This window comes from Ornithorhynchus anatinus, chromosome 20 (assembly GCF_004115215.2).
Source record: "Ornithorhynchus anatinus isolate Pmale09 chromosome 20, mOrnAna1.pri.v4, whole genome shotgun sequence".
NCBI lineage: Eukaryota > Metazoa > Chordata > Mammalia > Monotremata > Ornithorhynchidae > Ornithorhynchus > Ornithorhynchus anatinus.
This window is the reverse complement of record NC_041747.1, coordinates 3979626-3992692: the sequence shown is the minus strand read 5'-3', so window position 1 is coordinate 3992692 and position 13067 is coordinate 3979626. Positions and strand designations below refer to the sequence as shown.

The following is a 13067-nucleotide window of genomic DNA, read 5'->3' as shown; positions in this document are numbered from 1 at the left end:
ATCAAGCCAGAGCCAGGAGGCTACATAGCCCTTTAAGCCACTTATGGGTAACACTCTCACCCATCCCCACAGACTGAAATACAGGGAGGAGCAGTGTGTTCTGATTCATATTTTTCTCTTTCTCACACTCTCTCTCGCCTCTTCTTCCCGCCACCCCCACCAGGCTTTTCTCCTTCCACAAGTCCCCTTTCCCTTTCAGTCTACCAACACTCTGACCAAGATACTTTCTGTACCACTTTTTAAGCCAGCTTCATCTTCTCCCTCCTCTTCCTCCTGTGACCTGGGTTCTTTTCTGTTACTTTTTATTACCTCATCTCTTCAAGCTCTCTTCTCCCCTAAACGCAGACATGCCCCTTTGCTATGAGGAAACAGGAAGAGTTAAAAACAAAACTCATCTAACCATAGTACATATGCCTGCAACGGATCAGGTACGTAGGAAAAGTCTCCTCGGCTTAAAAGATGAAATCAGAGAAACAGCAAGGCCTAAGAGAGAGCGTGAAGGACAGAGGGTCAGGATACCTGGGTTCCAATTTCACCTACACCATTTGACTGCTGTTTGACTTGACTGCAAGTCACTTAACTTCTCTAGGCCTCAGTTTCCTCATCCGTAAAATGGGGATTAAATACTTGCTCTCCTTTTGTCTGATATTGAGAGCCCCCTCTGGTGCAAGACTATATCTGCTGATAAGGAACAGCATCTACCCCTGCACTTAAGAAAATAATAATGTTGGTATTTGTTAAGCACTTACTATGTGCCAAGCACTGTTCTAAGCACTTAGTACAGTGCTTGGAGAAGCAGTGTGGCTTAGCAGATTGAGCAAAGTTAAACACAACAGAGAGAAAACTAAAACTTACTTTGGGTTGTTTGATTAAATCTAATAAGTCCTTTACTTGATGTCGAAGCAGATTTTGACATTTCCACATTTCATTCAATGCTCTGAAAAATATCAATGAATATAAACTTCAAGGTAAGAAAAGGTTCTCAGAATATAGCAATTAAAATTAAACTTTTCGACTTGTACATAGCCCTCATTACTGAGTTATTTTAACAAAACATACCTAGTTTTGTCAGAGTAATCATTCCCATACAATTTTAACTAGCTTGAAAACACCTGTCTGGGTGAGACTGACTACTCACTAGTGCCTGGAGGAATACCTTACCAATACAATGAAAGCAACATCAGTCTATTCATTGCCATGTTTCCGGAGCAGACATAGGTTTATTCATTCATTTCATTCAATTGTATTTGAGCGCTTACTGTGTGATTACTGTATGCAGAACACCGTATTAAGTGCTTGGGAAGTACAATTCGGCAACAGATAGAGACAATCCCTACCCAACAATGGGCTCACAGTCTAGAACTTTATTGAAATCAATCCATATTTGTGTGTGTATATTTCTGGAAAAGCATAGTATGACTGCACCTTTCACTGCATTGTACTCTCCCAGGCGCTTATTACAGTGTTCTCTACACAGCACTCAGTAAATACAACTGATTGATTGCACAACCATCCTTCCAAACCTCTCCTACAATCATTTTACTTACTTTTAAAATATTATGAGAAAGTGGCTATTTATTCTTGCTGCACTGATATGGAATTTTGCCATCCAAGCAGACTCAAATATTTATCCTTTTAAAAGTAATTTACTTCATTTACAAGCAACGGGTTTTAGAATGTCACTGTTTTGGGGGGAGCTGTTGATTTCCTAGATATTTATTTTTTGAGAGGCAAGTAGGAAGATATGGAATAACAACTTAAAACAACTTTTTACATATTGTTTCACTGGAAGCTGAACCCAATAATTGCTTTCATTTATTTTTCATTTTCTTCTATTTTAACTTCATAAAAAGACACAATTTCAAGGTCTGGGACTTCTCCCCTTGAGGCAGCTGTCTAGCTGCCCACAAAATAGCATTTCTAAGGCAAACAGCTGGCTTGAAGGTTGCGTATATCTTCGGAAAATAAATCCAACGTACACTAAATTGCATTCTGTGATTCCATCAAGCTCTTTAAGGAAAAGTAAATTTTCCCAACAGCCCACAGCAAAGCTGATGGCCGCAGCATTGCCAGGCATGAGCAAAATTCCTCATGGACCCACTGCGTCGACAAGTCCCAGCGGACTGCGGGGGTGATGAGGCTGAGCCAGAGGCCGCTGTAAAGTTAACACAGCAGTCTGACTGTGCCGACTGGCGGGACCACAACCAAGGGAAACATATCCTGCTAAAAAGGCAAAGGAGAGGTTTCGGCAGAGGAATGGCAGTGTTTAAAAAATGAAAAACCAATTTCACAAACAGGCTGGAGAACATTTAGCAGCCATCTCTCCAGGGCATCCCAGAAATGAGAAGGGGGGGAAGGGCCACGCTGGTTCTATTTTCTAACTTACCACCACAGTACACTGCCATGCACTCTGTGTACTTAGCAAATATTAACTGATGAATTAATGTTGAGTGGAATAGGAATAGAGTAAGATCAGTTGGTAGTTGGGTAAATGGCATAAAAAGAACTGGGAAGGGAAAAGAAGAGGGGTGAAGGGGAGGGGGAATGGAGAACAGGATCAGAACAAGGATAAAAAAAAGTCATGCAAACCCTGAGCTCAATTCTGTCAACTCTGTGCTCTCACTCAGACAAAGCAATCAAGCTTCAAATATTTGTGAAGTTATGTAGCTTATGGCATTTAGGAGGCGAGGTCACCTTCGCTACCACAGGCTGTTTCTCATCCAAGGCCAACTCACCCCTAGGCCCAGTGCCAAGATGCCTAGAATGAATTCTCTGTTCCTTGGAAGGAGAGAAGTCGAAAAAGCCCTGCCCCTTTCAAACTCACAAGTCAGAAGCTATTCAGGGGAGAGAGCAGAGTATACAGACGGTACTAGCAAAAACATCCTGCCCAATGGGTAGGATGCAGGCTGTGATGCAGACAGGTGCAAAGAGTCAGAGAAGTCCATGAAGGCATGTTGACTGGTGGGCAATGAGGCAGGCGTTCTTTGCTTGGCCACAGTAGGAAAAGAAGATTCTGTCCAACAGCTTCTCTGTTGTCCCAAGGTGCCATCTAAAGTGCTGGGTGGAGGAGAAAGCACCAAACTCCAAACCAGAGGAACGGGTAGGAGGGAATGGGGGTTCACATGAAATGGAGGGGGAAAGAGAGGGAGCAGACGGCTCAATTCTCCATGATTGCCGCCTCTCAAATAGCCACCAGGGCCGGAACAGACTCGTCTTGATCCCACAGCTATGATGGGAGCAGTCTGGAGGGCAGGTCTGAGAAGAGCCCTGGCCCCCTTCAAGGGCAATTTGAGCCCCAGCCCATTCCCATGGAGCACAGGACTGCAGCAAGCGGGGAGTGTTCCACTTCATCAGCCTCCTAGGTATAAAGCCAATCAGGCTCTTAAAAAGAAACTCATCCTGCCGCTCTTACTTCATAGTGAGATGTGGGGGTAGGGAGAGGAGGAAAGTGAGATGGGAGAGACAGATTGAGAGGGAGTGTACAACCCTCAGAGTACTCTAGAGTTCAATTACTAGGAATCCTGGATCTTACAAAATTGCTTTTTAATTTCCTCACTGGAAAATACATGGTTAGATTTGGGTTTTTCATCATTTTGACCAGTATTTATGTAAAATATGTATCACGCATTTAGAAGAGAGACTGGAATCACCGGTCACCTCTCCTTTAATCTCAGTCTCCCTCTCCCATTTCCCTCACTGCCTGGTTTTCAGACTCTTTCTTTTGATCCCTTCCTCTTAACACTGCCACAAGCACCTTCTGAGTAGGCTGGTGTGGAGATGGTAGAAATGCTAAAATGAGCTGCCTGGAAAAATCCACAGCTCCCATTTCTCAGAGCTCCAGCCTGGGTTGAAGGGGTTGGTGGGGAACGAACCCGGTTCCACTAGGTAACTTCCTGGAGCTAGAGGAATTGATTCAAAGATAGAAGGCATTCAAGGATCTTAAGAGCCCAAGCAACACTTTGCCGGGTCGAATCACAAGAGATGCTTGGAGAAAGTGGGATGGTTTATAACCCTGAAGTAGATTTAACAACACTCTCAACCGGAATCCTGGGTTGCAAGGGAGTGGGGGCTGAGCTTGGCTTCAATTTTTGATCTTGGGGCGGGGCCAACCAAATCCCCTTAATCTACCTTGAGTCCCAAATGGGTCACATGCTTGTCCTTGCTTCCCTTTCAAGTCAGGTAACAGCACTTCATTCCCAGCACCAGCCCTGGCCTTGCTCTCTGAGCGGATTCTCTTGCCTCATCCCTCCCTCCCTCATCCTGTCGTAGGACCAACAAGCTTAGAATAGTTCCAGTACGTTTGGCATTCCCACTAGAATCAGTAGAGAACAAGGCAAGGTAATCATCGTGACCTAAAACATACTTCACAGCATTCATGTCCAGTGTAGCATAAAGGTAGTATAAACATTTCATTCGTTCCGTTGTATCCAAATTGTGAGGAACCATGTATTGAGCAAAAATACGTTCCACAAGCAACCTGCAGGAGAAAATTGAAAAAAAATTTAATCAATTAAAAAAAACCCTAATTGAAAATTAGGTTTTAAATTTACACTAACAAGTAAGCTCAGTCTTTATATGAATTACAATGACTGTGTTTGGGTCTAGGGGACATTAAAAGGGAAACTAACCAACTCTAAGACTGGGATCCTTTGACAAAGCAAATGAACTTGAAAACTGGAGACAGCTTGCTTTCCAGTTATCCTGCCATTTTTGGTTTCCAGTTCCTGGAAACTACTTGCCTAGATCTTTGCTCCTTGCTGAGAGTGGGGCACTGAAATCGTCTTACTGGTTAGAGGCACTCAAGCCTGTCAATGACTCTGCTTCCTGTAGATTTGCGGGAGGGGGTTGCTGCTGCGATCAAGGGAGGTGGGACGAGCAATCCTGGACCTCGGGGATTTCGGGATTGTCACTGCTTCCATAGACAATTTTTTCCAACATCACCTCAGGCACTGGCTGCTCAGTGGGAGAGTTGTTGACAGCAGAGGGTACCAGAGGAGTCAGTCTGACTCAAGCTCTCAAAGCTGAAGCCTTGCCATCTCAAGTTGAAAAGTCAAACTGAGTTCTTCGAAATCGATGCTGCTCAATATCACTTGGGGGGTCTGGAAAAATGGACTGGGAAGGGCAGGGCCCCTCTTCCAGGAGCCAACTGTAGACCCAGTAGCCTCTTGGAGGGCTACACAGTATAACGTCCTCTTGCAGAGAAAGAGCTACAGATCATCTCTAGACTGCAAGTGGCTCGTTGTATTTCATCCTCCTCAACCGCTTACTACAGTGGTCTGCACACAATAATGATCAATAAATACCACTGATGGCCTGATTGATTGTAGTAGTATCTTATCTATCTACCCCAGGGTAAGTGGTAGGTTTAGTTTATAGGTAAGCAGAATTTAAAGACCTGACCATCAACACCATGGGAAAATTTGTACTTCTATTGCCCGAGTTCCAACATTTTCACAAATTCCAGAACATTTAATTTAGCGAATAAATGAATTTTAAAATAAATCAAACTACAGGGATTCAAAATAAAACATGTTTTTCAATGGGTTTGGTTTTCAATTAAAATAAATGTCTACTATAGATTGCTAGGATCTCATCCCTAGCTTTTATTCTCTGATAGCAAACAAAAATTTCCAATGGATGTAAAAAGAAATTTTACATTAATGAGACCAACTGCCCAAACTTACCTGTCATCAATACTATTTTGGTAATATATATGTAGCAATTTGTCCTTGATCCATGAAATTTGTTTTGCAGCTTCTTTTCCTGCTTCTGACTGTAATGAATACTTTTTGTATATCTGCGCAAGTCCCATCATTGCTTCTTTTCTTACTCTCCACTGAAAAAGAATTACATTCTTTTAACTCAAAACCAAAAGACTTGCCATGACATGGAATTGGGGAAAATGATATTCAGAAGAGCTTAATTTTTCATTTTTTAATATTAAGATGGCAACTTCATGGCCTAGTGGACAGAGCACAGGCCTTGGAGTCAGAAGGACCTAGGCTGGAATCCTGACTCTGCCACTTGTCTGCTGTGACCTTGGCTAAGTCACTTCACTTCTCTGTGCCTCAGTTACCTTATCAGTAAAACGGAGACTAAGACAGTGAGCCCCATGTGGGACAGGGACTGTGTCTAACCCAATTTGCTTGTATCTTCCCCCAGCACTTAATACAGTGCCTGGCATATAGTAAGCACTTAAATACCAAACTTATTATTATTGCTGTTATTATTAATAATAACAATAAATCCCCCCAAACAGCTCATTCATGTATATGACATTTAATTTAGTAAAGAACAAAATATTCTTATAACTCCACTTTGCTAGTGGTACTATTTTTGAAAGACTATGAGGAGCACCACCAAAATCCTCAGGTCCTAGTTCAATCTGGAGCTTGGGGGGTGCTATACTTCTTTAAGACCCGAAAAAAAAAATCAGAAAGCAGGCAGACATTTTCTACCTTTATGCTACTAGAAAAATCTAAACTTTCTACTGGGAATGGTTTTCTAATCCTAGAGCTGAAAGATCAATTAAATGAGCGGTTTTTAGTCTGCTTCGTTTTAACAATATTGAACTGCCTGTCCTGGGGTTTAGCAGCTTTCCCAGCTTTTTAATATGTTCGATGGATCACCTGAATCGATTAGGACCAAGAGTAAGTTTGGATAATCCAGATTTTGAATAATTGACCTAGTTTCCTCCCACATAGTCAACTGAGACGTCAGAGGGAGGTTGTGGAGGCTGGGGGATAATGAATAAATAAGGAGCTCTGGGTATGGACACCTTTCCCTCATCGGGAGGGGAAGAGGGATGGGGACCAGTCCAGTGCTATTTCTGCTACCAGCCTGTTGGAGTGAGGGAATGTTTCCGCTAACGTTTCGCTTGTCTGCTGCCTACCAAAGGGGAGAGAGAGAAAGTAGCTAATGGCTAATTAGCTCTGCCATGTGTCTGCTGTGGGACTTCACTTCTCTGCACCTCAATTACCTCACCTACAAAATGGGCATTAAGACTGTGAGCCCCATATGGGACAGGGAATAGGTCCAACCTGATTAGCTTATATTTACCCAGTGCTTAGAACAGTGACTGGCACATAGTAAGCATTTAACAAATACCATGAAAAAATAATAAGCACTTATTCTCCTGCTCCTTCTCTTGAACTGAAGCAGAGTAGCAGCTACTGCCATGAATCCCACACTTTTCCCTTATCCTCTCTGGTGGGCCAGTGATAGAGAATAGGAGAGGCTCTTTCAAATTCAATCTGCTATTATTTCCACAATTCGGGGATTGGCAAGAAGGGATTGGACAGCCTGAGATAATTAATGGGTGCACCACAGTGTGTTAGGCTTGTTTTGATCAAGTGGACTTGTAACAAATTTGAATGACATTCTAATCGCAGCGTTTTATTTGAATTTCATATTTCTACAACATTGTAAAATCAACTGTTTAAAGTCTTAAACACACTTTTATAAATTTCAAATATTCTGCAGTTAAATCAAGTAATCACTAGTCTTAAACTGCATGTCCTCTTACCCTTTTATCCAGTGTTCGCTCCCTCACAAAATTAAGTAGGTGATCATTGACGAGCAAAAGATCTTTTTTAGCTGCCGTAACTATAGACACAATAACATCATGTCTAATGGCTTCTTCGGGATCATGTGATCTCACCTTAAGATATTCTGAAAGAGAAAAATCATTTTAACTTGAAGTTTTTACAATGTCAAAATCTATAAAACTCCAGTTCTTAAACTCCTGATGTTACATGCTAAAGGAGGACAAGCTAGCTCTGCTTTCAATGGATTCTTTTATTTTTTGTAGTTTTGTGGTTGAGAGATGCCATTACAAGTGAAGTTGTTGGGTTCAGAATAAGTGAAAATCTTCACTTTTCTATTCATTAATTCAGGAACCCTTTGCTAAGAAGGTGGGATTGAAGGGAGTTTTAGATAAAGGGACAGGATAAATTGACAGACACCAAGCACGAGTTTCAATAAAGGGGCTCAGAACTGGAAGTGGATAGAAGGACAAAGGAAAAAAGAGGCAAGGATCACAGAAGAAATAAGAATTAAGACTGTGGCGGCAGAGAGAGATGATGTAAAATGAACAGGCATAAGCAAACTGCCAGGATTTTGAAGTCAAGATGTAGAAATTAAATTGTAAAAAGCCACTGGCCAATTTATAGGAAAGGCATTTTTTGTTGTTTTTTTTTTAAGAGGCAGGTGAGTATTTCAGCAGAAAAGGACAAGACTGTATGCTCTATGAATGGAGGGATCATGTTTAATTATTGTATTGAACTTTTCCAAGCACTTACTACACAGCTCTGCTCACAGCAAGAGCTCAATAAATACCACTGACTGAATGAGAGATGTTATTGCTATTCTCCAAGATTCATGTCTTTCTAAATAATCTGTAAAAGTGTGATGACAGTAGGGTACCACTCTGGGAGCCAGATACCCTCTCAACTCACAGTCTTGTAAAGGTTCAGAAACTGCCTCCTTCCAGGGCAGGCACCCAAGCCAGAAAAAAGATTAGGCTCTATCTTTTCTAAAGACTTGGTTAGGGGACAAGGGGTATGGGGAGAAGCTGGGAGGGAAGGATGAGGGGTGAAGGGGTTGAAAGCCTTCTCCACTCCCATTTTCTAACAGAGATGGAGCACTTGGGAAGACAGGACAGAGACACCACCCTTAAGAGAAGGGAAGTGGGGGCTGGTGTCATCATCTAGCATATTAATAAACTTTCAGAGAACTCAGTTTACCCCAAATCCCAAAGATGGAAAAAGAACACTTAAGTTGGTTGCTCTATTACATTCTACAGCTGCTCGCAAGAAGGCTACAGGATTATGGCTACTAAAATGGGTTCTTTAAGATACAGCTACCAGAACAGATCTTTCTCCTAACAGATGAACCCAAACAACATAGTGGTTGACCAAGGGAAGCAGAGTAGACCATTTAGTTAACTTTATATATCTTCAATGGATATGGTGCTCTGGACCACTTTGGTGGATGCCATCATGATAACAAAAACAAATGCAGTCAGTGGATGATTCAGATAGTTAAAAATTGCTTTTCTGACAGGATGGGTTCACAGTGTTATTTTATTTTCAAAATCAGGGAAGCAGCCTGGACTAGTGCAAAGAGGAGTCAGAGGACCTGAGTTCCGAACCACTTGTCTGCTGTGTAGCCATGGGCAAGTCACTTCACTTCCCCGTGCCTCAGTTACCGCACCATAAAATGGGGATTAATACTGTAAACCCCAAGTGGGACAGGAACTCTGTCTGATCGGATTAGCTGGCATTTACCCTAGAGCTCAATACACTATGTAGCACATACTAAGTGCTTAACAAATGTCTTAAAAAAAAAAATCCTCACAAAGGAGAGGTTGCTCATCAGTGTTTTAGCTCATCAAGTTTCCCCAGTTTGAGACACAGCACCAAAACCAGTGCTCCAGGAAATGAATTCTGGGTCACAACTATGTAAACACTTCAAACTGAGGCTTAACAGCAGGTGAGAATAACATATCTGTTGTGGGGGAAGTGTTCCTGATTGGCGGGTTAAACCTGAATAGGTCCTCCTGTCACCCAGTAGCTAATTATCCCCCAGATGAAGGTGAAAACAAGGAAATAACTGTTGGTTGCGCCCTCACGGAGGACTCTTAGAGATCTGCCCGATTCAAGTGAGAGAAGCATTTCTGATAGAAAGGCACGACACAAATGGATCAATGCATGAACAATGGATTAATCCAGACCCAAAGAAGAAATCATCCCTGTTTCTACGTAAAAGCAAGCCTAGGGGCAAGTTTGCTGGCTGCCAAGAAGATTCTGGACATTTTGCCCAAAACTCCCAATGCCTAGACCTCAACCTACTCAGAAGCAATGCTACTAAGGCAGCATACTTGGACATGGATGCTGAATTAAATACTCATTTTGGACTAGCTGGTGCCGACCACATCCCCAGGAGAATCGGACCATAAGACAATGAGAAAAGAGTTAAGGTAAAGATTGAAAGTCAGTTTCAGATATTCTGAAGAAAAAAGAGAAAGACATCAGCATAAAGGCAACATTTTAGCCAGATCTTTAAAAAAAAGGTAGTTTGGATCCATAGTTTGGATGAAGTCCAAAGAAACCATGAAACAGATTGGAATACTATATTTTTTTTTAAATGGCAACAAAAGAGGTGTTTGACATTATAAAAATTATTCATTATGAACACAAATTCTAATGTAGAACAGTGACCTTTAAATTTAATTTTGGGGATACTTATGATCTTTATTTTCTTCCATCTCATTTCCATTAAAATGATACATGACCACTCCCAAACCATTTGCATTTTTGGCAAAGATGAATGAAAACATCAGCCAGATGTATTATGTCCCTGATACTGCTGCATCTGCGATACAAGCACCAGAGTTCTGAATTTTTCATTATGAAAGAAATAGGCCTGAAAATTTTTTGTCTACAAACCTGTTTTCCTATGTCCCTTCTGGGAGAGTCTCATCATTCAGGAGCATTGAAGAGCCAAAGCCAGGAACCTTTTCAGGTTCAGTAAGGAATTCCCTAGAACCTTTCATGTCTCTCCTTAGCCCTTACATCTTTCCCCATGAAAATCAATTCTTTTTAGGAGATGTGGAAATACAAAAGACAAATTCAAGAGATCTTTAACAGCCCCCTAAATTCATAACTTCGTGAGAAGTCAGAATGTTTGGAATCCATCAATGGCAATTAGTGAGTGCTTATTGTGTACAGAATGCTTCACTAAGTGCTTGGGAGAGTACAATATAACAGAGTTGGTTCACATTCCCTGCCCCCAAGGAGTCTGCAGTCTAGAGGAAAGGACCAAAAGGACCTTAGGGTCAGTTAAACCACTCCATCTCTAATTTAGGGTTTGTGAGACCACAGGACTGGGGTCAAATTTGCCCCTCCAAAAGGAATAAAAAAAAAAAAACCACACAAAAAGTTGTCATCACAGCCAACTCTACAGAGTGTGTAAGAGACCCTACAAAGAACTCACCATTCTGGCTACCTCCTCTACACAAAAAAATTATTCATTTTTCACACTAATACAAGGTCACAATGCAACAAAGGAAATCTTAAGCACCAACTTTAAGCAGTGATTTAATTGTAATTCAAATACTGTAGCTCTCATTTACAATACCTGTTAAATCCTTTGCTAAATCGGGATGGTTCATAAGGCAATGGCTTGCAAATTTTACACATTCCAGACGAATTGGAACATGGATATCATTGAACCTAAAATGAAAAAATGGATATCCTGAATTTAGAGCTTAAAGAGACAAATTACCCACTCAGATTGACCTTAACACCAAATTCAAACTATTTTATGAACAATGTAGGAAATCCTAGATTCAACCTTTGGGTGCCTGCCTGTTTTCCCAAAAATGTTTGATTTTTCTGGGATTCAGTTTTCCCATCAGGCCACAATTTCCCAATTTCCAGCCACAGCAAAATATTTTAAGGGTTAAAGAAATGACGAGCTCCTTAGAAGAAAATATGATTATAAATGAAAGTTATCAACTTTAAAACAGTTTTAGCATGCAAAACAGAATCGGGTGGAAAAACATGCTCTGTGAAGTGATTAAAATTTTCTCACTTATGGTAAGAAGTGTAAACTGCTTCATAATAAAATACAAACCCAACATAATGTAATTTCAAAGTGCTAATAAGTAAAGCATATGTTTCATAATGTACTTCAAGGGTCCTAATTAGTCGAATAAATTCAGTTTTCTAATCTGCAAAAATGCATAATGTTTACTATAATTCCAGATGTCAAATAAAATACACTGTTCTCCAAATATAAGATCTAGAACTTGAAATAGAATGTCTTTTAGCCACTAAAATCTGTAACATAACTGATAATTGGCAATCTTTTCAGTGTTAGAACTGCAGTTAAAGGTATTTTTCATGAACGACATACTAATTTGCATAGTCGAGTTCAAGATGGTCTTCTTTTTAATACTCTGCTTCTTCACTACCCAGTACTGTCATGCTTAACAGCTAATCCACTGAAAAGCAGTTATATAAACTTCTGCCTCTATATTTCACTATATTTTTGTTCATCATTAATAGGTTATAGAATAATAAATGCCTACTACGCTGCAACAAAATATTTCCATTAGTAATTCCTCCTTTTATTTATAATCAAATGGGAGAAAGTAAAATTGAAATTGCTAGGATGACAGCCCGAAAATAACGAATGCATTAGGTTTTCAGGACTTAAAAAAATAAAGATTTCTCCTTATGGATCAAGAAATTCCATAAAAAATGTCGGTGGCTGCTCTGACTTTACCAAACGTTTTGCATTCACAGACTAGTGCCCATTTGCAGTTTACAGGTAAGCATCTTGGCACTTGTTTTCACTTTAGTATGGAAAAATTGCAAAATCAAACAGAAAAAATTACATACTGCATGCAAATATAGCTTAACATTGCTCAATAATGGAAATACAATATTCAGTACAGACATAATGAGATTTCCATAACTAGCCACAATATTACCAATGGTGCTAAATGTTCATGTTTTGGACTTCATATTTGTGGGAAAAAATATGGCAAAATTCTGTTACCTCAAAAAAAAAAAAAGACCATAAAGATACAGCAAATTTTTTATTTGGGGAGAATGGGAAGTTAAACAATGGTTATCACCTCTCCGGAATCACACTGCCAGATAGCAAAATCGTATGCTTTAGAAAGTCACTGAAAAAAAAATAGTTACATATTTTACACACCAAGTTCAGCCTTTACATAAAAAGAATGAAAATCCTACATACCTTCCCAAGTAGCACTGCCAAAGTGGTTTGTTTTGAGATGCCAGTTCTGAATCTTTTGCCCCAAACATTTTTGCTAGAAGTTTAACAACCTGCAAGCGTTCTTCATTGTCATTGCTCTGTAAGATAAATATGTTTATCAAAAACAAAATCTGTGAGGAGTTTTACAGAATGCACTTATCAGCAGTGCAAAGGTTGCTGGATACAGCAATCTGAAATTCTGCCCCAGAAGTCTTGCACAGCTGGTATTTTCCATCATCAGTAGTGCCTTCTATGGGTAAAAGCAAGATAACAACCTT

General features: G+C 40.4%; 1 protein-coding gene across 4 annotated transcripts in view; it reads right to left on the bottom strand.

Moving 5' to 3' along the window:
• PDS5B (PDS5 cohesin associated factor B) overlaps positions 1 to 13067 on the bottom strand; it is a 102453-nt gene that overhangs the window by 39659 nt on the left and 49727 nt on the right. For all 4 annotated transcript variants that reach the window (XM_039914922.1, XM_007668513.2, XM_039914924.1 and 1 more), the window contains 6 exons: positions 12772 to 12887; positions 11140 to 11234; positions 7526 to 7671; positions 5685 to 5836; positions 4364 to 4477; positions 856 to 937 (listed from right to left, as the gene is read on the bottom strand). In XM_039914922.1, the coding sequence (XP_039770856.1) occupies positions 856 to 937; positions 4364 to 4477; positions 5685 to 5836; positions 7526 to 7671; positions 11140 to 11234; positions 12772 to 12887 (705 nt within the window). The remainder of the gene's footprint in view (positions 1 to 855; positions 938 to 4363; positions 4478 to 5684; positions 5837 to 7525; positions 7672 to 11139; positions 11235 to 12771; positions 12888 to 13067) is intronic.